General features: G+C 36.0%; 1 protein-coding gene across 6 annotated transcripts in view; it reads right to left on the reverse strand.

Moving 5' to 3' along the window:
• CNOT4 (CCR4-NOT transcription complex subunit 4) overlaps positions 1–26,747 on the reverse strand; it is a 137,062-nt gene that overhangs the window by 8,346 nt on the left and 101,969 nt on the right. For 4 of the 6 annotated variants that reach the window (XM_011235241.3, XM_011235239.3, XM_002927618.4 and 1 more), the window contains exons 9-10: positions 26,119–26,368; positions 24,027–24,524 (exon numbers count right to left, since the gene is read on the reverse strand). In XM_011235241.3, coding sequence (XP_011233543.1) covers positions 24,027–24,524; positions 26,119–26,368 — 748 coding nt within the window. Of the gene's footprint in view, positions 1–5,897; positions 19,048–24,026; positions 24,525–26,118; positions 26,369–26,747 lie in introns of those variants that run through there. The other 2 variants (XM_011235243.3, XM_011235242.3) reach the window with 1 other exon arrangement.

Here is a 26,747-nt window from a genome sequence, read left to right on the forward strand (position 1 = left end):
CCTATGGCCAAAGACCTCTTGAATTTCAAGTTAAATTTCTATCAGTGCTCAAACCCTCCCTTACTGGGCAGTAGTCATCGAGAGTCCCAAATATGCCTTGAAGAGTTTATTCTGCTCTCCAGGTTTTAAGCCTTATCTAATGGTTACTCCTCAAAGCCTCAACTGGCAACCTGATCTTGCTTTCCAAAAACCTTTTATCTTCCTTTCCTTTACTGCTGTCCTTTATAGTTCAAAGTCAAAGGCTCCCTCCAGTGGCTAGGTTACTTAGTGAAACAAATCTTTCTTGGTACAAGCTGTTGCACATTGAAATTTAGTTCCCATTACGGTTATTCCATGTCAGTTAGACTCTCAAATGTTCGTGCATTTTTAGGACACACAGTCATCCTATCTCAGGCTCTACCCCCCTCTACAGCACCTCCCTACCCCACCTCACCCTGTCATATATATGATCTCCTACCAGTTTCGGATGGAGTGCATCTCCATCAGTACAGGATTTTAAGAAACCCTAAACTTTCTCCAAACTTCAACAACATATCTCTAAGCAACTCAAACATAAATGAATTATGCTTGTCCTTATATGTTAAACCGAACTTTAAAGAGCACACAAAATTTCTCCTACCAGAACTCGAAAGCAAGCTTTATCGTACCGGCGTGCTGTGCTTTTTAGGTGAGCCTCAGAAATAATTTCAATTTATAAACTAAAATTTGAAAGGAAAATGACTTCCTTCAAGTTTACGGAAAATGTTATTCTACTTAAACAAAAAGAAATGACACTCACATTTCTAGGATTATGCTTATTATAAACCAAAACAGACCAGTACTGCAGAGCAGATTTACTGGGGCACAAAATGTTAAGGATTTAATATATTTGAAAGTAGAGATTAAGCTAAGCGAAAAATCCTAAGAACTCAAATGAAAAAAAGTTCTGACAACAGAAGAACTTGAAAAAAAGTAACAATAAAAAGCAACCAAAATTTATTATTACTAATCGAAGGAAGCAGAAATGACATAAACAGGAAAAGAGAGGCCATGAGGGTCAGCTAAATATGGTCTAGACTTCCTGGACTCTGCCTTTATTTTGTGCTTTTTTCCCCTCTCTAGAATGCTTTCCTGATTTCTTCTAATTAATTTTTATTTAATCTTCCCAAAGTTTAAGTCTTTTCTCTTCCACTCAGATCATTCTAGAATAGTACTTGTGGCCTGAACCACGATCACTGGGCAGCAAACTGCTGTGACCCCACTATGGTTGCTGCTCACCCTTAGACCTCTCAACTCTACTGCAAGGCCTGTAAGGATGTATTTTGTGTATCGTTCAGCCTGTTGCTGTCTTAGAAATTTGATGTGCCACAAGATATCTGCTGAATCAAAAATCCAACTTGAGAAGAGCTGAAAAATCACTTTCCCCTAAAAAGCCTGTTTAATTCATATTTGTATAATGCTATGAATCAAATCATGCTTTCCAAACAGATGCAAATCTTTCTGAAAGCAGGAATCAGCTAGGTTGGGAGAGGAGGGCAAAAGGCTTTTGTGCATGTAAAAGAGGGAAAGGAGACATTATAATGACATGTTTTCAACAGTGTTAGAGATGCATGTACACTTTATAAAATCCAATGCACCAAAATTAAAAAAAGAATGCCTGGGTGATACTAAATGCTCCTCTGGTATGAACAAAGTCCTGTGGGCATAAAGAAGAAAATGAACTATTCCGCCACTCTGCATGCAGGACAAGTGATGACTCGAGAAGCTGATATTGAAGAGGACATGGGCATTCCATACAGAACAGGCAGCAACAGAGGCAGCTGATCTAAAATAGAATGAAAGTATTTCAAAATGTAAGTAGATGTGTTTTGCACAATGTGTACCCTTTCTTCTCGAATGTTCCTGTAAGTCTGTTTTAGGGGAGAATCAGATCATCCCATGAGAACCAGGAAAACATCCAGATGTTGTCTTATGACGAATCTAAGGAAGCAGAATCTATTTTTTAAAAATGGAAAAATACTTACAGAAAGATGTCTATATATAAAGCTATATAGAGAATGAGGAAAAAGTACACTTGGAAGTTAATGCAAAAGATAAATACATCTCAGAAGCATTATAGACTGGATCAGATGGAACCTGAACCAGAACAAAGAAGCAACAGAGCTAAAGGACGGGAGGGGCAAAAATCGAATATAAGAAATCTATAAAATCTGAAATTGGAAGCGCAAAGGAAAGCATTCAAGTGAACACAAACTGAGCACTAGGAACAAAGCACTGTGAGGCGATCCAAAGACAATCGGGGGGCTTATCATCCAGGGGAGCACACAGAAGTCACCAGAACATGGTCTCACCAAGACAAATGACGAAAGTACACAGACAGGGGGGCTGCCAACCACCCTAACATCTCTGAGGTCTGAATCTGCTGGAAGAAAATAAACCTAATAAAACTGATCTCCTGACAATCTCTCTTGCCCAAGGTGGAAATAAGGAGTTAAACTTTTATTTTGGACTTCTGACCAACAAAGAACTCGTTGGCTGTTGTGAACATAACAGAAGCCCTAAGCGTTTGTGACATATTTAGGATTTACAGAAGCAAGAAACAGGAATAACTTCGACTGGAGCTCTTGGATGGCAGGCACCCTGGCTGTTTCTGCAATTACCACAATGCACTGCAAAAACTTGTTTATGTGTTAGCTTTTGTCTGCTAGACTATGATCTCCTCCAGGAAAGGGGCCTTGGTTTAATCCTCTTTGTATATCGTGTATAGTTCCCAAACCTGGACCTCAACAGGTATTTAATGCTTCCTAAATGAACAGCCCTGAACATCTGCTTCCAGATTTTTGGAGAAAACAGCTTTCCAAAAAGGGTTAAAAAAAAAAAAAAAAAAGGATGGCTCAGGGTTGTCCCATGGTTATAGGGGACAGTGATTCATAGGCCACAGAAGATGCTAAAATATGATTTTCTGATTATGCAAGGATAAATGATTCTAACAAAGAAAAGAAACTGGGGAGAAATCTAAAGAAACCAGTTGTTATACAGGGAGAATCCCATGGAATCAGAATTGAAAAGAAGGCTTAGAAAAGATGGATGGAGGTAAAAAACCTACCTGTCAGTAAGAGTGTCATAATCCTTGAAGAAGACTATAATCAGAACACATAATGAGCTGAAGCTTGTGGACAATGTTGAAGGCAAGAAAAAGCTAAGTCTGGAATAGGAGAAAATTAGGAAAAGCCACTGTGCAGCCTGGTGTCATAACGTTAAGTCCCAAGAGAAGGCAGGGCTATGCAGTTCCATCTTCATTTTGCTTCTTTCCATCTTCTTTGTAAAAAGAGCACGAGCCTCAAACCAGAATGGACAGAGTAAGCAATGTGGAGAAGAGAACTGTAAGTCAGTAAAGATGCAAAGACAGTAAAAGAACATCCACTTAACTTAAATGTGTTTTAAATCTTTAGGTGCAAAATGAATTCTATTCCAGGGAATTAATCCTCACAGATGTGATCACAAAACCACTGTTAAGATAAGCGCTGGAAAAGGAGAAAATGGCAGACTAGAGAAGCTACATGTTTATAATTAGTTCTTGGGAAAATCTGAGACAGATTAGGAGCTGGATGATTTCTTTAGAAATGAGAGACAGGTTTAGTAAGCACTGCTGCTCTATTGCTTGCATTTGGTGGCATTTTACATGGAAAATAATATGCAGCATTTTGGCTAGAACCTTGGCTGCCTTCCAACTGAAGTACACAGGAAGTTTAATCTTGAAGTGGAATAGGTAGTCATGGAGGGAGCTTCTACTGACAACTGGTTTCCACTGGAAATGTCCTCTTTCTTTATACTTGGTCCCTTTCCTTTCTTCTTCTGTGACATGCCCAAACTCAAGACTTTGAAACCAGCTACTTTCCCATCCCACTGACACATCAACTCCATTAAACAAATGGAATAGAGTCATCAATGAGAGCCAAAATGCACTTCTATAAAGAAGGAATCATATCAAAATAATTTATTCTGTGGATGGGCTTTCTGGGATATCCTAAGTATACCGTGTCTTGAATTTAGCAGTTTCTGGTTAGTTTTCTGATGGTAATCTTTTGGGATATGATGTAAAGCGTAGCACTGGATAACAGCAGTGGTTAGATGAATTTTTACAGAACTTAAAGTACTGTGTGTCAGCCTAAAAGTTTCTGTGATACTGCTCCATTTACAACTGTACCAAAACCAATGAAGATATCTAGGAATCAACCTAACCAAAGAGGTGAAAAATCTATACTCTGAAAACTATAAAACACTGATGAAAGAAACTGAAGATGACACAAAGAAATGGAAGACATTCTGTGCTCATAGACTAGAAGAACAAATATTGTTAAAATGTCTACACTACCCAAAGCAGTCTACATATTTAATGTGATCCCTATCAAACCACCAACAGCATTTTTCACAGAGCTAGAACAAACAATCCTAAAATTTGTCTGGAACCACAAAAGACCCCAAATAGCCAAAGCAATCTTGAACAAGAAAAGCAAAGCTGGAGGCATCACAATTCCGACTTCAAATTATATTACAAAGCTATAGTAATCAAAACAGTATGGTACTGGCACAAAAATGGACACATAGATCAATGGAACACAACAGAAAATCCAGAAATGAACCCACAATTACATGGTCAATTAATCTTTGACAAAGCTGGAAAGAATATCCAATGGAAAAAAGACAGTCTGTTCAACCAGTGGTGTTGGGAAAACTGGACAGCAACATAGAAAAGAATGAAACTGGACCACATTCTTATACCAAACACAAAAATAAATTCAAAATGGATTAAAATCCAGTGAAACCTGAACCCATAAAAATCCTAGAAGAGAGCACAGGCAGTAACTTCTTTTTGATATTGCCCAAAGCAACTTCCTTCTAGATATATCTCCTGAGGCAAGGGAAACAAAAGCAAAAATAAACCACTGGGACTACATCAAAATAAAAAGCTTCTGCACAGCAAAGGAAATAATCAACAAAACAAAAAGGCAATCTACAGAATGGGAGAAGATATTTGCAAGTGACATATCTGATTAAGGGTTACTATCCAAAATACGTAAGGGGGGCGCCTGGGTGGCACAGCGGTTAAGTGTCTGCCTTCGGCTCAGGGCGTGATCGCGGAGTTCTGGGATCGAGCCCCACGTCAGGCTTTTCCACTGGGAGCCTGCTTCTCCCTCTCCCACTCCCCCTGCTTGTGTTCCCTCTCTTGCTGGCTGTCTATCTCTGTCGAATAAATAAATAAAATCTTTAAAAAAAACAAAAACAAAAAACAAAATACGTAAGGAACTTATAAAACTCAACAACCAAAAAACAAATAATCCAATTTTAAAAATGGGCAGAAGACACGAATAGACATTTTCCCAAAGAAGACAGAGATGACCAAGAGACACATGAAAAGATGCTTAACATCACTCATCAGAGAAATGCAAAACCAAACCACAATGAGATACTACCTCACATCTGTCAGAATGGCTAAAATAAAAAACACAAGAAACAACAGGTGTTGGCGAGTAGGTGGAGAAAAAGGAACCCTCTTGCACTGTTGGGGGAACGCAAACTGATACAGCCACTGTGGAAAACAGTATTGAAGTTCCTCAAAAAGTTAAAAATAGAACTACCTTATGATCTAGCAATTGCACTGCTGGGTATTGACCGAAAGGATACAAAAACACTAATTTGAAGGGATACATGCACCCCTATGTTTACAGTAGCATTATCTACAATAGCCAAGATATGGAAGCAGCCCAAGTGTCCACTGATTGAGAATAAAGATGTGGTATAAATATACAAAAGAATATCACCCAGTCATAAAAAAGAATGAAGTCTTGCCATTTGCAAAGACATGGATGGAGCTAGAGTATTATGCTAAGTGAAATAAGTCAAAAACAAACACCATACAATTTCACTCATATGTGCAATTTAAGAAACAAAACAAATGAGCAAAAGGGAAAAAAAGAGACACAAACCAAGAAACAGACTCCTAACTACAGACAACAAACTAATGGTCACCAGTAGAAGGGAGATGGGCAGGGGAGAGGGATTAAATGGGTGATAGGGACCACAGAGTGCACTTGTGATGAGCACTGGGTGATGTATGCAAGTGCTGAATCACTATATTGTACACCTGAAACGAATATTATACTGTATGTTAACTAACTGGAATTTAAATAAAATTTAAAAAAACGAATAAGTTTCTGTGACGTTGCTTCCCGTAACTTTGACTCCATACTTTTTATCAAGCTCAGCAAAACCTACAAAGTTAATTTAAATAAGCAAATAGAAGGCAATTCTAGAGATGACGGAATCAGTAATTAAAATTACAGCTATTCAATTAAAAGTCATCGAATTCTTCACACAAATGTTATTAATAATGCTACCAATAACATTTATCTACCTCTACAATCACATATAGTTTTCATAAGACAAACTTGTAAGATGGTGATACCCAAAAGGTATACTCTAACCTCATCAAATTGAAGCACAAAATTTAACAGGTATATACATTCAGGTTTTTAAAAATGTATTGGGAAAATACAGTATAACGAGATCTAACCAACCAGTCATATGTATGAAAAAAGGGTCTAGTGGTTTTACTCAATAGGCTTATATCTAATATGACAAATGGGTAATGGAATTTCTAAAATGGTAACATTAAGACCATGTAAGTAGGTGTGCAATGTCTACATTAGCAATTGCAGGACAATGGGAAAACCGCAAATGAAACCATTCTGAGCCTGTTTCCTCACTTACAAAATGGGGGTAATACCTACCCCACAGGATATTTTTATAAAAGGACTCTGTAAACTGTAAAGGAATATACAAATATACAGAAGAATAGTTTTAATGAAAAAATAGATTATCTGATCACATCAGGATTATTAAAGTGTGAGCTTTCTATTTAAAGAAAAGCATCCACTGTTCAATCAAAATACATGTAGAGGAAAACTAGACTACAGAGAGAACTAGAATCCATGCTAAGTGTAGAATAGTCGGAAGACCTACGGATGCTTCATCTACCTCTAGAAGTTACTAGACAAGTGGTAACTGCCTTCACATATTTGACAAGATGTATAAATGGGAAACAGATTTTGGTTCCACCAAAAGAAAAAATTCTTTAACAATTACTAGTTGCCCTTAAAAGACTTTCCAAATTGTGTTTTAGGGGAAGATGTACACACATTCACACACACATACGTATATTCATTTATGTATTTTACGTATTTATTCAGGGGTATCACAAATGAGAAACTGGAGGTACGAAAAGTGTTACTAGGTGACATTCTAAAAACTGTGAGAGTTTGGTGGGGGATGGTATTGAAGAAATAAGTAAATGTCAAAAGGAGATGTTTCCCGAGTTCAGAGATAAAGAAGACAGAAGAAAAGGTCTGATAATGGAGTGGAGAGGGGAATCAACACTGAATGCCACAGTACAACCAAGACAGAAGTCATAACTCATGTGCAAACGAATCTGAGTAAATGCTTCCAAAGTCTAGATGTAACACAAAGCACACCCAGGCTTTGCAGGCTTCCAGAAGTAATCAGCCACCAATATCACTCTCTCGACCATTAGCTTTCATTCAACATTTTCTAAATGTTTACCCTGTATCTTCTTTCCTAAAAGTGATGCTGTTCTGCTTGTTGTTTTTTCTTTAGTGGTTCACTAGAGGCTGGCCATTGTGAACAAAGTCAGTGATGGCTTTTGATTGTTCAGCCAATAAAACACTTTTATGCGGGTGTAAGTTCCTCTTCAGGTTTGTATTCATAACCAAAGTATTTTGCTACCTATGCAGCAAATCCCCATATGGTTATGTGTCTACTGAAATTCCTAAGATTTCTGATGTTCATAATTTTCTAAATTAAAAGACTTCCAAATTTTCTAAGGTTTTAAAAAGCACCAAACCCAGTTTTTTACTCCATTTAATTACACAGCTTACTTTTATTTTGACAATGAAGATCAGTCTCATCTTTTTCTGAAAGATGGCTCCTATCTTATCTCATGGATTTAAATCAGTCAGAAAAATTCCCCCAAAAGACTAAAATTATCCATGTTCTGAAACACGATTTTAATTGACAAATTCTTCATAACCCAGCTATAAGCTTCATTCTTAGAAAGTATCATTTCAGACAGTAAAACAATAATTTGCTTTATTTCTTAATTTCAGAAAAAATTTCAGGAAATGAAATAACTTTCTCATTATTTTATACTAAAACTAAATCAAACAGATATGGGTATAGTCATGGTGATGTGGTAAACATTTCCAACCCAACAGACCAAGCAAGCACACATCTTTAAGAGTTCTTTCTCATTGTACTACAAAGTTACAAACCAAGAGATATTTGTCCAAGTTTGGGATTCTTTTACAAATAAATGTTTGATTTTTAAAACAAGCATGTATATTGTGAAATTTAGCTATTTTAGCTATATGAAATCTGATTTTAAAAAAAGACTATTTTGCTGTTTCTTCCTCTATACTATTTATTCACATACTAGGGAAAATAAAAAACTTTTGTGCTTCCAATTCTAAAATGATGTCTGAATTTAAAAAGAATTAGTCCTAGTAAGAATGCATCCTTTCCAACCTACAAAAGATAATACTCCTGTGGAGGTTAGCATTTCAAAAAACCCTGATGAATTCAAAACTTAAATGCTCACCGCCAGTTCACTAAGGGGCCTTAGTTTAAAAATCATTTAAAATATACATTTATTTAAGTGTTCATCCTTAGTTATGATTTATTACAGTTGGATTTGAAAAAGAGTGCCAAAGATAGTCTTGACAGAACCAATTCTTAATCAATGTTGAGCCCTACTATGAAGGAAGGCAGGAAGGAAAGAAGGAAAGAAGACCAGGTGAATACATTCTCAAATTCAGATTAGAAATAGCAATTCTTATTTCACCATATCCTGGAGCTTTACACTGAACTAGAACATTTCAGTGAAAAAAATTTAATTCTATTAAAGATTACACATATTTGTAAAACACTGAATTTTAGTCATATTGTCTGGAAGTATTAAATGATTTTCAAAAGAGCTAAATAACTCAGGAGTCGGGGAAAGTGGGTAATACTGGTCTTACAAAGTCAAAAATCTTTATCAATTCAACATTTAACAGTTGCAGTGGTTGCTAACTCAGACTAGGCTTACTGTTTAAATGTGCTGTTTTAAGAGAGAAAGAAAAAGAAAAAAAAAGACCACTTAAAACTAAATGCCAGTTTGGAAATAAGCTGAAAGATGGTAGACTGGTTACTGGGGAGGTAACTGGGAGGTAAATGATCACAGAGACTCAAAGACACACTCAGCAGTCTGAGAGGGAGAGCTCTCTCCTTTGAAAAGGGAAAAATTCAGGCCTGTTGGGGATGCTGTCGGGGAATCCCACAGCGAGTGCACATTAAGATCTAGTAGAGAACTCCCTTCCTAATTATGAGAAGTTATACAGGGAAAGATGATTTTCTTCTTTATCCAAAGAAAGAAAAAAACCAAATAGAGAAGTGAACACAAGGTATTAAAATAAGACTCATGGTGGTCAAGAATTAAAACTTGAAAGTGTGTTATAAAACGAAGGCTGCAGGGATGTATGTATGTATGTATTTGGAGATCATGAGATCTTTACTTATTTTACTAATAGGCTTCGTTCCAATCCAGTATCACTTAAAATATAGGTGAGGTCTCGGGAGTTTACACGTAACAGCAATGACTATGCCAAAACTCAAGATATGTTATACCTATCTGGGTCTGGAGAAGACCATGGCTACATTAATTAATGAATTGTTTAGATGTAAAAAGAGACATATCTGATAGCAAATCTTACCCTAATCTGGAGGTTGGGGGGGGGTGCCTGCTAGGGGATATATATCAGTAATCCATATTTATAAGTTTTAATTAAAACTCGTTTTTTAACATAAGTGGAACAATGGTATGTAGCCCAACATTCTGCTTAAAGCCAATAATAGAACTTCCTACTTTGGTTGATGAATTCATAACCCTGGGCCTCCTTTACCTTTAGCTGGATACTCAATTTATAGATGTAATAAAGGAAAAAATAAACAGCTTCAGGGTATCTTGGTCTTCTTCCAAATGCCAACGTATAAAATGACAACACTTAAAAAAAATCCCAGTAATGTTCCAGATCACTATATTCTGCTCCGTAGACACATGATTTCAAAATGCAAGACTGATAACAGAGTGTAAATGTTAGCACAGTCCTTGGGATAAGATCTCACCATATAAGGAAACAGCACTAGGCTACAAAAGTTGATTGCAGTCAGCTTTCCTGCATTTCTTCTTGGAGATGGTGATGGTATTATCATCTTTTAATCCTTGTGGAGCTTTCCCTCTGTTTCATTATGCTGAAAACAACAACCTCCTTGATTGAAACATTATCAGAAGATATGCTATTGTTTTACATGGTGTAGCATATAGTAGTTCTTCATGATCAGTCTGAGATGACAGCTTTAGTGTGAGTGTAGTACATTTTGGTGCCATGACTATCGGATTTTTTTCATTCTGTAATATTAGAGATGCCACCAGTCTAGTGGATCGTGCATGCTGGTCCTTAAATGCTCTTTGGCACTGCAGAAAAATCCTAGGTAAATTTAATTCCACCTCTGTTTTACTCTTTATTTTAGTTCTGACATTGGTAATTAGTTTAAGTCTACATTACGTACTAGTACCTGCTAGGTTACACCGCCCTCCACCCGTCACTAATGTTACTCCAAGATCACTGGGTCACATTTAATACCAGTTTCCATAACTTACAAGATCTGTGATAACAGTCGTCAGTAGATGGACACTTTGAAAGCCTTCAATTCATTATTTGCACTTACATTCACAGTTGAAAGCCCTTGACTTGCAAGAACTACTATAATAATCAAACTGTAAGACACAACAAAGTTTACAAAAGAGATATATTCTGAATCTTGAAGTTTCCTTCTCCTTGAGTTACATGTATGTATGAAGGCAAATTCAGATGGTGGGGGCTAAGAGAACTTTTAATTGTCGTTAGAATGTGATTATGGGCAAATCATAATCCTTCTAAGCCTTGTTTATTGTTATCATTATTATTACTTGGTCTTTAAAAGGCAGACTGTTAAAGAGTATGTCATAGATTTCAAGGCTCTGAGATTTATTCTAATAGAAGTTTTCTAATTATCCTTCCCTTAGGTTTTCCCAAGAGTGTGACATGGGATGGGCATGCTTACTAGTGAGACTGAAATCTGATGAGAAAAAGCTACGAAAATATTTGTTTAGATAAAATATGGCCAGGGGGGAGATAGGCACCAGTATTATAGCCTTGCTGTGTTTAAATAGGGTCTTTATTTCTTTAAAAAAAATTTTAGAAACAGACTATAAATGCATCATTTATCCTGAACATATGAAGTAAGCAGAACATAGCAGGAATAAATACATGAAACGTCGCAGAAAAATGGCCGGAGGCTTTTTCCTCTGCTACATTGACTAAGTGGAAGATTTAAATGAAAATTAGTAAGTATAAACCAACACACATGGGCACACACATACACATTGACCCTCACACCCATAGAGAGCGCTACACTTGAAGTATACCTCTGCTAAGCAAACCTTTTCTTACATGATGCTAATCAAATGTCACAAAGACAGAAAGACAAGTACTGCTATTTCAAAACTATTCCGATGGTTGTTGTTTCAGACATTTTTACCTACTCTGGAAAACATGTATCCTAAAGCTTTTTAACCTAGAGCTCCTTGCCTTCCTCTCTTTTTAAAGGGCGGTATATAAAAGTTGCTTCACCCACAATCTTAAGTAGTACTGTTGTGGAGAGTATGGAATACTTGAAGGTTTAATATTTGCCTTTCAGCCTACAAGGTAAAACACCAAGTCCAGATGCACACAGCCCCAATAAAGAATAGGCCAAATTCTCACAGCTGGAGTGGGTTATTTATTTTGCTACTGTAACAGTGAGATAATTAAAGAACAGTACTAGAATACTGAATTGTACACTTTGGTTATTTGTAGGTTATGCGAATTTCACTTCAATTTAACAAAAAAAAAGGGCCTGGGTGTTTTAGAGGCTTTATACATTCTATAGAGGGGGCGAAAAACCTTTTGCAGTGTTGCTTTGTAACAGAGCACAACAGTGGGTCTGAATACCAAACAGGAGCTGAACAACAAAACTGTTCTAAGCACGGTACATTCCTGGGTCAGTTGGGAGCTTCCAGGAATCCTTAGAATAATCGTACATGCAAAGTGGACTAAGAACAAAGTAAAGTCAATAGCTGCCTTTGGAAGTAATGGTCTGAAGGAAGCTGGAAAGAATGGATTGGTTCTTTAAGTACATCAATTTCCAGCTATTCCATGGAACTTCTAGGTACTTCAGCTCAAATCTCAAGAAGCTTAAATCGCTTAGGCTTTCCTTCAGTTCCAGGTAACTAACAGGTATAAACTAGATTTTTGTGTAACTCAAACCCAGGGTAGACTCTCTGAAACATTATGGAACAGAATAGATTCTCTTAATCAATCTCGAATTCTCAAGAGTGATTCTTTGGAAAAAGCTCCTGACTAAGGAAGCTGGTATTAAAGGCTGGTATGCCCAGCAATGTATGGTTGGTAAGAATACTACTCGTGGCAGCAAATCATAGGGCAGAAAGGAGATCGAAGGAGGAGTGGCTTCTCGATCCTTCAGCATGGTTTCAGAAACAGTATTCTTGAGCAATGACTTGTACTTTGAAGTATTATCGCTTTTAAATGTCATAGCTGATGTGTTAGCTGACATATACAGATCAAGTCCAGTGAGTTTAAAAATATGTTAGCGTCAGTAAATTAAAAGTGCTTCCAAACTAGGCATATTTGTTATTAACTGAATAAAGAAAAAAGTTATTTATCTATATCTCCATCCCTGTTTCACTTTATTTAGTAATTTTCCTTAAAGGTCACATCTAAGTATATAAAATGTACGAATAGATTAGTTCAATAACTATCTATTGAAATTAGTTTATATCTATCTATTCACATGGCACATTCTCTTTAGGGACAAACTGTCAAAACATTTTTATAACCAGTTATAATAAAATTCTGAATTTCTCTTTTCTACTCTTCACCAATCTACCACTTCTAATTCCAATGTGCTATATTTATTTATAAATAAAACAGAATGACCCAGTACAACTAAGTAAGAAGAGTTGGTTCTTTCCAGTTTATATGTGTGCTTGGGAGAAACTAGCTCATACTTGTAATATGGGCTCTTCAACTACCAGACCTATCGCGTCTAAACCTTCCACATTGTAAGTAACACGTCTACTATCCCTCACACTCACTAGGCTTACCTGCACCTGTCCAGTCTCATCCCTGGCTCTTCCCAAGCCTTTCCCTGCATTCTGCTTCCACACCCCTCTACTGTGCTGAGGAAGGAACGTTTATCCCACAGGGGAAGTTTTCCTTTGGGTCATCAACTTAAAAGAACCTGACCCAGGATTCCCCAAGCAGTATCATGCTTTCTACAATTCTTTCATGCAGTCTGCTTTCTTACTCTCAAGAAATGGCTGGAAGGTAAGTGAGTAGAGAAGAGACAGACCACAGGGGTTACGAAAGCTAGCCGCCTTTCCAACCTTCAGCTCTGATGTTAGACATTTATATACCATCCTTTTTCTGGTTCTCACTTGTCATTCAGCACTGAACCATCATCAGGCTGACCACAGTCTCCTAATCTGTCATTCCCTTAACAACACTATACCTGTTCTTTGACCTCACCAAAACCTAAAGTCACTGAACTCCCTTCAACACACTCACAACCATTGGTTCTTTCTTGCCTTAGTGGACTCTTCTTGACCATGAAATTAGGTACTTCAATGCTATCTTCTTGAGTTTCTTTGTATTCCTTTCTCACCTTCTAACCAAACTCTCAGTATTTGCTTTGTCTATCCTTGATGCTTTGTGCAGAACCAGAGAAACATACAAAACCACACATATTTGGACTCTAAAAGTTTTTAATTTGATCCTTATCTTTTCTCAGTAATTCTTGAATTTCTTAGGATGTACTTCAAGGTTTATTCTCAGAGGTTTATTTAATTGCCTTTTTTTACTGAGTCCCAACTCCACTCTTCACCCCCATTCTCTCACAATATGCACTCGATAGTAACTGATACGAGTTCTTTCCTGTGCTCTCATATTCTCTAATTCCACCTTCTCTTTCCTAGATTTTCTGGTTGTCCTTACAAAGAACAAAGCCCTCTTCTCTAAAGCGAAGCCCATAACCAAACATCATCTCAGGAGCTTATCTCCTTCCAGCACTAGAGAAATCTGTTACCCTACTGGATTAGCCTGCCTTCTCTTTAACACTGTCCATGTCTTCCTCTCAAATACCTCTACAGGTTCTGCTTTTAAATATTTAAATATCCACCTTACCTTAAAGCAATGCATCCTAAGATCTACTATCCGTCTGGTAAGCATCCTGTCTTTCTCTTTCCTCTAGTTGACAAATGTCTTAAGTAAGTAATCAGTGGTTGCTGCATCCATATCCCTGACTTTTCTTCATGAATCCTAGGAATCTGGTTTCCATTTGTACCTTTATGAAAGTTACATTTTTAAAGGTCACCAGACACCTAGGCCTTTTCTTAGATCTCAAGTTTTCTAGCTTCTAATTCATAATTTCTTCTCCTGTTCCTACTATTACTGTTCTAATCCAGGCCATGTTATTTGCACCGCCCAGCAATATACACACTAGAAACTGTTTTCTAAGTGGTCCTAATTTCAAGCAAACACATCACCAAATTAATCTTTTTAAAATTCTACAATCAAGTTACATCTTTAGCAAAGAACCTAGAGTTCTCAACCACTGACTACATCCATAACAAGACTAAACTATCCTTCCCATTTTTCAAGCTTTTGCACACTTACTCCACCTTTCTGTATGACCTGTATATCTCAAACGAGTCCATCTCCTTACTGTCCTTCTCTCCTAATCACTAGAGGCCACTCCAATCTCTGTCTCTGGTTCTTTGTTCAGTCTGTTCCCCTGATTGTATTTCCCCCTCATATCATCTAAATTTCAGCCATCCTTCCAAATCGAAAAGCCCCAGACTTTATGAAGCCTTTCCCTGAACCAGCTTACATTAACTTTTTAAATTCCCATTTTTACTTTTGTGTCAGCATACTGTTTGATTAGTTCGCTAAACATTTCATGTGTAAATATGTGCATATATTACTGCCATTTACTCAGCACAAGGAGACAATGCAGTAGGTACTCATTCAGATAAAAAAAGGCTGAGAGGAGAAAGACACAGCCCTAAGGGCAGAAGGACTAGCTTGACAGTGGATAACTGACTTTGGTCCATATTTTGTAGAAAAAGACACGTGTATCATTGTTTTGGGTTATCACCTCTTTATAAGATAATCTTTTAAAAATGCTATTGTGTCTTCAATTGTATGATATCCATTTCTTAAAGCCAATTAAGCAAATTTGGGAAAACTTCAAGATCAAATACATAGAAAAATCTAAAACTTTAAAATTCAACAGGATAAAACATCTCCCAGTTTTTAATGTATGCACAAAAAACACAATGGCTGTCATTCTGTAAGATTTCTATGCATCTGCAATTCATTCCTTTTTCTTGGCTTTCTGAGGCAATACCTCTGTGGGAGAAGCTCCCTTATGGACCTGTGTCACAGTGGAAAAGAACTCTGGCAATCCTGAGGGTGCTTGGAACACCACAGAAACAGGAACAATGTCAGTAAAGAATGTGCAAAGACACAATGTATTCAAGTGTTTTCTTTAAAAGTACATATAGAAAGCTCTATTTAACACCCAGAACACAAGAGAGACATGAGCATACACACACGACTAAGATACTTAAGTCAGAATCGTGAATGTATGTCTTCCCTATTAAGATTTTTTTCACTCCCTCCAAATTATCATATATTTTAAATTTTCAGGTATCAATATTTAATACCCTATGTTGCCATTGTCAGAGCAATGAATAATAAAATGAGTCTAGACTGCTATGGCTGTTCTTTTAAAGTATATTAAGAGCTGATCCTACAGAAAAAAATCTGAAATAAAACTGTGACTAGACTGTTAACCTTGATGATAGGATCTATGCTTTATTCAACCCTCAAGGCCTAACTAAAGGTCACTATACAGAATAGGCACTCAAATATTTGACTAATATTTTGTTGTAATAAAGGGAGAGTTTACAAAAGCACCACCTGGAAAAACAAAATATGACAGTAGAATGAAAAGGAAAATATTATTCATCAGGAAATATTTTCTAATGGAATCTTTAAGAAAATAAAAAGAGGCACTTGACATTCATCATGACTTAAATCACTCACTCCAGGTCTCTATTTCCTACAGTGGCACTAAAGCCATTTCACGGTAGCAGTTCTTAACTTCTCTTTTGGGGGTGGGGGGTGGGGTGGGGTGCCACCATGCCCTTTATAAATCTAACAACTATGGATTTTCTCCCCCGCAAAAAGCGGACAGCTGTACATACGTATAAACTTGTAAGTTCGCTAGTAATCCAAAGGGTTCTGAACTCTGGTTTTTATAATTCCTGATTTAAGAAACAAACTAGTTACTTTTTAAAAAAGTTGGGATGGAAAAGCATAAAAAGCTTCCCTTGTGCATTACACATTCAGCTTTTCAGAATTTTTCATTCTTTACCATAATTCGTGTTCATCAACTTACTTGCTATGTGAAGTGGTAAATTCTTTTATTATGTGTTGTGTAATTTCTCCTGCGATTTAATATAATTAATTACCACTATGATTTCAAGACTTCACTTTTTTAAAAAACCACACTACATGAAATATTAGGTAAGCAAAAAAGCTTATTATTCTAGGCTTACAAGGGCTCAAAATTACAAAGTTAAAGGATAACCTTTAGCTTTTCAATGTGAAAATAATTAAGTTGAAGCCTAAGTGCCCAAGACGCATTTTTGTGATGTATGGTGTGTGTGTCAAAAGTGTGAAGGATGGAGAAGCAGGCAGGGAGAGAGTTCTGGGTTCTAGCAAGTCTAGACAAACTACCTGACAGTTTTTTGGCCCCGGCTAGGAAGGAGAAAGGAGAGAGAAAGCGACCACAGGAAAGAAGCCTTGTTTAACAGGTGTATCTTTCTCTCAACACAGAGAAGTAAAGTAAATGGGAGGAACCATTTGTCTTGGTAAGGAGATCCAGGCAATGAAAGGCTAGCACTGATGGCTGGAGAAAGTTATGTACTAATAAGCTTCATTACGGGGAGCCCAAAGCCTAGGAATCTCAGCACCACAGGAGACATTAAGTGGATGTCTTGGCCTCTTACAGCAAAAATGAAACCATAATTAACCCATGATAAAAGCCTTCTGGCTAATAAATCTACAGTATTTTACTTGTATTTTCTAAATTTCTGTACCCAAAGTCACTTTTGAATAGAAATTAGAGATTGTCACTTATGCAAAATCTTACAAAAATAATTTAAATGGCTAGATAATTACCTGTTCCTACACCTCAGTTAACCAAATCAAAGGATATCTAAGAATAGATTTTAGTTTACCCACTACACCTGAGGACAGAGCCTTTCCATTTGCTGTATTATAGCTAATAGAAAATAACCAGACTTCATAGAGAGGTAACCTCGAAAACTCCAACATGATATTAAGTTATCATCTCCAAATAACGTGTTTTTAAATAAATATTATTATTTTAAAATGCTTAGGCTTCCTTTTTTGGTATTCACATTACCCTTTTAATATTTTTAACAAATAAAGGCATACCTTTTATCACAACTGTTTTTGAAAACGTCAAAAGGAGATCTGACTTTCCCCATTCTTCCCAGATGCTTAATTTAGGCAGAATATGGTCATGTTTTCTGAATCAGCTTTTGCCCACTGCTCAGAATTGAATTCAGTTTATTTTTTTTCCATTATCAGTTTTAAAATTTTTCAAAAAATCGTGTATTATCCAAAAACATCACTTCACATTATGTCCTAATAAAGCACTTCACTATCCTCTGTGATCAAAATTATCTATGACAACTTACATGGCCTAATTTTAGAGGATCCCCAATCTCTTCTCCTCCACCTTAGTCTCATTTTGGCCAGGTACTGGTAATATAGCTTTATTATCACATTTCAATTATTAAACAATGAAGTTTCCAAACAGATATCTCACAAAACTACCGTTTTTTCAATAAAAATGTTACACTACTATGGTTGCTTCTCACATACAATGTTTACCCCATATTCAAGTTTCTGATAAATCAACTGTAAGTTGCAATTCTGTTTCTGAGGCATTTCCTGGTATACTAGGCAGTGCATTAAAAAAGAGATATTGCATTTAGTCTATAATTAATTAACCTTCTAAATATAATTAACAACCATTCAAAAAGAAAGTGCAAATGTGCAAATGAGAGACAACAAAAACAGTTTCTAAACATGTAATGCATTAATATAGGCTATAAATCCATACAACTAAAAATAATTGCTGACAACATCCTTCTGAGCATTAAACAACACCACCAATTTTGCTTTATATGTTTTCTTTCTTCTTAAGTATTCAAAGAAATGCAATAGACATTATCTTAATTTTCAATTTTTTCATGAGTATATTAGGATATTACCATTTTTTTTTTCACAAATCAGAAAACAAGGAACTACCATTATCTTTGCATAATTTCAGTAATAGAGCCAAAATAAGAACAATTCTAGCTAATCTCATGTGGGAATCTTAATTAGTACTACAAGTTTATTTGTGTGAGTTAAAAATAGTATCACTCATGAGAAACAATGCCAAAATTATTATGCTAATAAATCGTGTTAAAGGCCTAGTGAAGAAATACTTTAGCAACTATGAGGTAACACACTAGTTGTAGGCATGAGGAACGTTTATATTGGCTCTTTTGGGTGTATACATTAAATGCGAAATCAGAAAGGAATCATGCAAAAATCCGGTTGCCCATGCAAGCACCCCAGAGTCTAATCCTCTCCTCTCAGTTCTGTTGTCAGGCCACAGTAGTGTGGAGACTTGTAGGCTGCTGTCCTTGTTGTAATGAATGGGAAGAGGCTGACAGTGGCATGGTCGAAACCTTCACCTCTTCTTCCCCTGTGGAAAAGTCAGTCATGGTCTAGTTATGGGTGACTAGATTTGTTAACAGTCCCTTTAAAAATGATTTCAATATTTGGAATACTGATACATATATAAAATACATGCTTAATGGCTGGAATCTGGGTGTGAAACAAGACATGAATTTTAAAATATAAACTTATCAAGTACCTAGAAAGTAGTTACACTATAAACACACCCTTCAATTTAATACTATGTCAGATATAAAAACAAATATAATAGATTTAGGATTATGAATAGACAAAAAAAGAAAAAAAAAGAGAGACCAGGAAAGCCATTCTTTTCCAAGCCAATTGGACCCCTTTTAAATTCAGATACTCCTCTAACAGTAATAGTATTTTGTGAAAAAAATTAAAAATAAGTTCACATATGTGAAAACATGTTTTTAAAGGGAAAATGACAAATCCATTTTTTAAAGGCAGAAATTATGTTTATAAAAAAATTAACAAAAAGATATAAATAAATTCAGCAAATTCCCATATAGCATCTGAAAATTCACTGCGTACTTCTGAAGGAATTAGAGAAGAGTAAAATGCTAACAATACAACGATCCAATTGACTGAAAGCGAGATGACTACTTCTAGGTCAGAGAACTATACACAAAATGAGATCAGTTTTCCTAATTATAATTGGTAATTACCAGACTGCAAGTGACTTGTTTCATACATGACTCAAAATCCAATCAAGTCACTGTTAAAATAGCTAATTCAGTAATAAAATCTAGAAAACTGTCCTCTCACAAGTAAAATTTGAATGAACAAAAACATGAAAAAAATCCAATCCTAAACAGTTTCAAATATTTTTCTAAGTATACCTTAAAACAACAATGCTTACAGACTGAGACTTACTATTATTTGTTTTCCAAATAATTTTTAGCATTATGGAATAAAATCATCTTGGCAGAGAGTTCTTTGAAAAACAAATCTGCAAAATTACATTTGGAAATATTTAACTGACAGACTTAACTGACAACACGAACAAAGACTCTCAGCCTTTAGAACAGGTTATTTCGTAATTTTTCAGTAAATTGGCCAAGATTCTATAAACTCCAAGTACACAGCAAGGGGGCTGTGTAGAGGAAATTTCAGACTAGAGTTCTTGGTGAGAACAGGGTACTGATTAGGACAACGCAAGAGATTAATTTTTATCAAGTATATAAACTTCATTCTATTTTGTAGCTATAGGCCATATCCCTGAGCTGGGCCAATTGTCTCGTGAATAGATACTGTTGATGAAAAGGGACCTGCAAGTGTGTGAGAGCAACAATCAATTACTATGGGAAGAAAGCCAAGTTAAAGTACATGCCAGTGATCTTCACTTGTGAAGGTGAACATCAATGTTGTAGTGAAAACATTTCAGTTTGAATGTGGGATCTGGGTACTTGTCCTAATTCTACTACTGATTGAATGTTTGACCTTTAACAAATTATTTAACCTTTCTGGAACACAGTTTTGCTTTTTCTAGAAGAAGGAGATGAACAAGATAAGTAAGTCACTTTTTAGGAAAAGTCACTTCTCAAACAAAAGCACATGGTTCCAATAACAAAAAAGATCAGAATGGACTTACTATAATTGTCCACTAATCAAAGTTTTCCCCCAAGAATATTTATTTCAAAAATCCTTCAAGGCTTAGCAAACTGAATGTGCAGCCAAGAAAATGGTGTTAAAAAGATTTTACCTAATTAAGAAAATAACTAATTTTAAACAACAACAAAAAAATGTTTTCATGTAGGCATAAGAAATGGAAGCCGCATTTCTGTCAAACATCTGGCAACTGTCCTTCCCACGGTAGGTTTCAGATGTACCAATTTTTAAAAATTTAACTGAAACAAACCAAAACTAAATATTTAAATACAAATATATAATAAATATAGACATGGTATCTGTAGGGTATATAGGTGACTGACACCTGAGTATTTGCTCCTAAAGGTCAGGGACCCTGTTTTGCTCTACGTATCTAAAGAATAAATAAATATATGTGCCTTTACCAGTGTTGAACATTGTCTAACCATATCTTAAAGTGGCAGGTATCATAGAAACAGTAGGTACTCTCCTTATGAAGCACTTCACCAACAGCTACCCTGGTAAGATACCATGATATTCATTGCAGGATACAAAATTGAACCTATTTCAATAGTTCAACTCAAGTACAACTGATTTACGACTAGGGGTGGGGAAGGCAGATATTGCCTAGGTACTAAATTGCTTCAACTTAGACACAGTTAAAATGTGCATCGTTCTCCAGAATTTCACTGTCATTTCTAATTGTTACTGAAAATCCTAAATGATCTGGCTACAATTATGTAACTATTCTGTTTTGAGATTTAGCACATTCGTCTTCCTGAGATATTTGCCAAATATTTATAGGACATGAGAGTATTCTGTGTAACTCTTAATAATTATTCAAAATATTCTGTTGCTTTAAAACTAAAATTTCTCTTGTCATCAAAGACTTAAAAATAATCTAATAATAAGCTTAATCATAAGTCACCATTTAAATACCAAACAAGTATGCATAGTCAAAAACTGAAAATATGAAATAACAAACTCTCCCAACCTCCCACAAAATACGACAATGATTCAGAACCTGCAAGCTGGTGACTTCATTCTTAGAATTTCTGGGAAAAAAAAGTATTTTGCTCTATGGTTGAGTATATGTTAAAAGGAAAACCCACAAAGAGAAGACCATAATTTAATGCCACATTTTTTCATTAAGTATCTGTTTAGATGAAGATTTCAAATGACTAACATGAGGACAACTACACTCACAAATCAGTAATTATTCATTACCACTGTGGCATTTTCACAATATATACTGGTTTGAAATATCTGGGATAAAATTATTCTTTTTGTGCTAATGGACAATATGGTAACTGTGAAATCAGAAGAACAGATAACTTACTGAAGATAGTCATGTAGTAAGTCAAATAAAAGTATACAATGAAGACAGCTAAGAACTGGAGTCCCACAAAGGCACCCTTCTTCCTATCATATCAAGTCCACACTGTGCTCCCTCGCTGTCAGAGCTCCCCATGTTCTCGTCAATTCTATTTATACAATACATGAAGCACCTCCCATTACTGAAGGCAGTTCTATTGCTTCTTAATGAAATGACATACTAATTCCTGCCTCCACGCCTTTATTCAGCAGTTCCCATCAGTATAAAAGGTTTTTCTCTTTTCCCCACTAACCCAAATCCAAGATACCATAGTACAGACCAATTCCTACTTCTTCAGTGAAGCCTCCCCAACAATTACAGGCTCAATTGAGATTTCTCAGATTTCAGTTATCATATAGTTACCACTCTCATACATAATATTAAATTTATTTCTTCAACTACACTGCAAAATACCTGGAAATAGTATCCATATTTTATAGTTCTTTTATATTACCCACATGGCCTAGTTCATAGTTGGGCAAACAGGAACCCAAATATTCACTGCAATTGGTTTAATATTTTATTTTTATATGTTTAGGATATTTAGGGGAACTTAACTTTAACTCTTAATGTTATAATCCGTTATGAGATACACTACTAGTCATTAAAATGCCACAAATGATTAAAGCAAAACAAAAGAGAATTACACTCTAATATGCTGTTTTGAATGGAAGGAAAAAAAGCAGTATCAGGAACTGAGTACTTAAGTGTTTCACAAGTGAGTATCACGTAGAAGGAGAAGATTGAACAATGTCACTCTGAATTACCTAACTACCATAACCAAATGAACAAATACCATGAGTCCCACTGATATACGAACAACTACATTGGTGTATCATGCTTATGTAAATTAACTTCACTGTATCAACTGTTACATTCACTATATCAAAAGCCACAAACCATATTCTCTTAACCCATCTACTTGTCTTGAAAATGAAATGTGGTTGGTCACAAAAAGAACAGAGCTAAAGAACTCTGATGGATCTCTTCAAATTCACCTATGCTAAAAACAAGAGAACAAATGACGCGCTGGTAACAGCACACTATTACAATAAGACTGTGCCATGCCATATCTTAAAGGCCATGACCAGGGATAATAATAAATTTTATGAATTATGTAACAGAGTGAGGGACTATTCTTTCCTACTTGAGAGATCAGGAGAGAAACAAACTCTCTCTTTTACCAGTCATCTCTAAAGCCCAAATTAAGTAAATTAAAAACAAACAAACAAACTATTAATAAGAAGGATTCCCTTAGATATAGAAGTCACTTAATCTAATAAATGTTATGTGGGACCTTAAAACCCCAAAGTTCTGAAACCTTCAAGGGTAGCAGTACAAAACCAGAAGTATTCTGGTATCACTTATAAGGAACCTAATATTTTCCCCAGAAATAAAAACATGACAGACCAAAAGGAAAAGTGTCCCTCCTTGAACTGCTTTTTCACAGAAAGTATACACATATGTCTGTGAAACATTAATAATCAGAGTTCTCATATTAAGTACTTTATTAACATATAGTACAATTTGTGTGTGTGTGGGTTTGTGCGTGTGTATCAGTCAAAATAAGTAATTGCCAAAAGTAAAGAGTGGCTTTATCCCTCATGCTCTCACTAATTACCATCTCAAAAAAAATTTTTTTTGAATCAGTTTACTTTTAGAATGTATAATTGGAATTTTTACCATGGTGTTGGACTTTCCAGCACCGTAATTTCAGAGCACATTTTTTTCTTTTTCTTTGTGCATTTACATTCCATATGAAAAGTTTGGTAACTACCCTGTTAAATAAAATGCTTCCAAGTTATAACTAGGTATAATACTCCACCATCCTTATAAAGCTCAATATTACAAGGCATCCATCCAATTAAAAATTTTTTAGATTATGATAAGGACTTTTTTTTCCCCATAGAAATTTCCAAGAATAATAAGTACTCTGTTATTTAAAAATTCCCTCCCTACCCACCCAACAACCTGAAGTCATGAGTTATTCACAAATTCTCAAAGGCTATAAATGAACCTACCTGCTATAGGGATCCCTCCCAGACCTGTGTTGTGCTGTGGCGGGAGATTCAAGTCCAAGAAATTACTATTTGAGGTGGGGTTTGCTGTGTGGTTCAAGTGCATGATGCTATTGCGTGGAAAGGCCATCCAAGGATAGCGGGCTGCCTGGCCTGGAAAACTGAATGAATTATAAACTGCTCGGTGCTGCTGAAATTGAGGGAACCTCTGTGGCAAGACTGAAAAGGTACTATTGAGAGAGTTGGCATTTGTCGGTGCAGCAGGATGCAGGAATCCAGAGCCCGGACCTTTGGCGGTTGTAGTGTGTGAAGAGGAGTTCTGAAGAGACGTGGGTGAAAGGGAAGGCTGGTCTTGGACTGACAGTTCCTTTTCAATCAGGTCTGCTAAGGCTTTTCGAGTGACATCGAAGGGATCAAAACCCAAGTCATCCTCTGGTTGTTTAGAAGAACCGAAGCCAAATGCTGCTTGCCAGTCTGTAGAGGATGATACTGGGATTGTTTCTGTTGGGAAGACAATTAGTGATAAGTTTAAAATACATAGCTCACTTGTGTACTTAACGAGTGTCCACACTAGTGAAAGTTAAACACATCGTATTATAAGATAAATATATCCAAAATCTGTATGATTTCTTAGCACATAAGACTGTAATATTATAAAAGGTCTCATACTTCTAGCAGTGATTTCATCTTAAGTTACCAACTTCAAAAACTGAATGATATAGACTGATTTCCATAATCAAAGAAAACAAAGTACTTGAAACCCAAATTACACCTTCAGCTATTCATAACCAAAAACTGGAAAAAGTCATTTCAATGAAATAAGGTAATAAATATGATGTAACAGAATCCAATTAGGAAAGTTTATTTTTAAAAATGTATTTATCAAAGACAAAGTCTAAGTAATTTTGAATATATGATATATATATATATGTTTATATAATGCTCCACTGATAATAGGTGCTATATTTTCAATGTTAATTTTTTTTTTAAGATTTTATTTATTTATTTGACAGAGATAGATACAGCCAGTGAGAGAGGGAACACAAACAGGGGGAGTGGGAGAGGAAGAAGCAGGCTCATAGCGGAGGAGCCTGATGTGGGGCTCGATCCCATAAGGCCGGGATCACGCCCTGAGCCAAAGGCAGACGCTTAACCGCTGCACCACCCAGGCGCCCCTCAATGTTAATTTTATGCCATCCTTCACATCAATAAGAAAACTTACAATGAATAAAAATGAAAATGGCTCAAAAATGCCAAAATACAACTTTCAATATTAATTAACTGACATACCTCTTTGTCAGCTGGAGAAAAAAAAATCTTCAACTATATAAACACAAATAAGATTAAAAATATAAGTCCTTAAAAGCCCTTAGAGGAATAAGCATTTCATTATCAGAAAGATGATCTAGGGGCGCCTAGGTGGCTCAGTCGTTAAGCGTCTTCCTTTGTCTCAGGGCGTGATCCCAGAGTCCTGGGATGAAGCCCCACATCGGGCTCTCCGCCCTGCTGGGAGCCTGCTTCTTCCTCTCCCACTCCTCCTGTTTGTGTTCCCTCTCTCACTGGCTGTCTCCCTCTCTGTCAAATAAATAAATAAAATCTAGAAAGAAAGAAAGGAAAGAAAGGAAAGAAGAAAGAAAGAAAGAAAGAAAGAAAGAAAGAAAGAAAGAAAGAAAGAAAGAGAAAGAAAAGAAAAGAAAAAAAGAAAGAAAGGAAAGAAAGGAAAGAAGAAAGAAAGAAAGAAAGAAAGAAAGAAAGAAAGAAAGAAAGAAAGAGAAAGAAAAGAAAAAAGAAAAGAAAGAAAGAAAGAAAGAAAGAAAGAAAGATAGAAAGAAAGAAAGAAAGAAAGAAAGAAAGAAAGAAAGAAAGAAAGAAAGAAAGATAGATGATCTAACCCTTGATTTCTGGAGAAATCTGTTAACACGGTAAGTTCTAGGTCATACAACTACTTATCTAACCATCCTACTCCATGCAGTTTAAATGTTTACAACTTTATGAAAAAGGGAGTGGGGGTGCTTTAAAGGGGTAAAAACACATCAAGCAAGGGCTCACTTCAGCCTGAGTAAAATTATTAACATGCAGTAGTATTGTTGTATACCTGATGTGAAGAGACTCTGTGGCTCTGGTGCTGTAGGCCAGTCACTGGATGTCTGTGGGGAGCTGGGGAAAGGAGGAAGCCCACTTGGGATCGGGTTGGGATGGCGAAAGTTATCTGAGAATAACGACTGTGACTCAGTTACTGCCCCTTCAAAAGGAGACCGTGCGCTGTGATTGGATGAACTGATGGGGATGACTGGATTGGATTTTGTTAAACCAGGTGGTGGTGAAGGTGTATCACTGTTAGATATCTAAATAAAATAGGAAAAGAAAAGAATAATCAATAGAAGCTTATACACCTTAATGAGCCGCCATTAAAAAGGCTTGCAACAAAAGGCATTAGAACAGTGGTCTTCAAACTGGGGTGCTTAAAGACTTTTTTTATGAGAACATGAATTTTCAAAAAATCCATCAATTACATATATACTCTTTTCTAAAACTGACTCCTCCTTGAAAAGACTAAGCCAGTCTCCTCTCCTTTCAAAATCTATCTTCTCTCACTTTACAAAGAAAAGACTACTGATCACTCTTTGGGATTTAACTGTAGTAATTTGACCAAGAGTGAAAACTTTCTGAGAGCAACAAAAATATTATTAGCAATATCCAGATTGGTGATGAGAGTGACTAACG

The sequence above is a fragment of the Ailuropoda melanoleuca genome, chromosome 1, assembly GCF_002007445.2.
Source record: "Ailuropoda melanoleuca isolate Jingjing chromosome 1, ASM200744v2, whole genome shotgun sequence".
Lineage (NCBI taxonomy): Eukaryota > Metazoa > Chordata > Mammalia > Carnivora > Ursidae > Ailuropoda > Ailuropoda melanoleuca.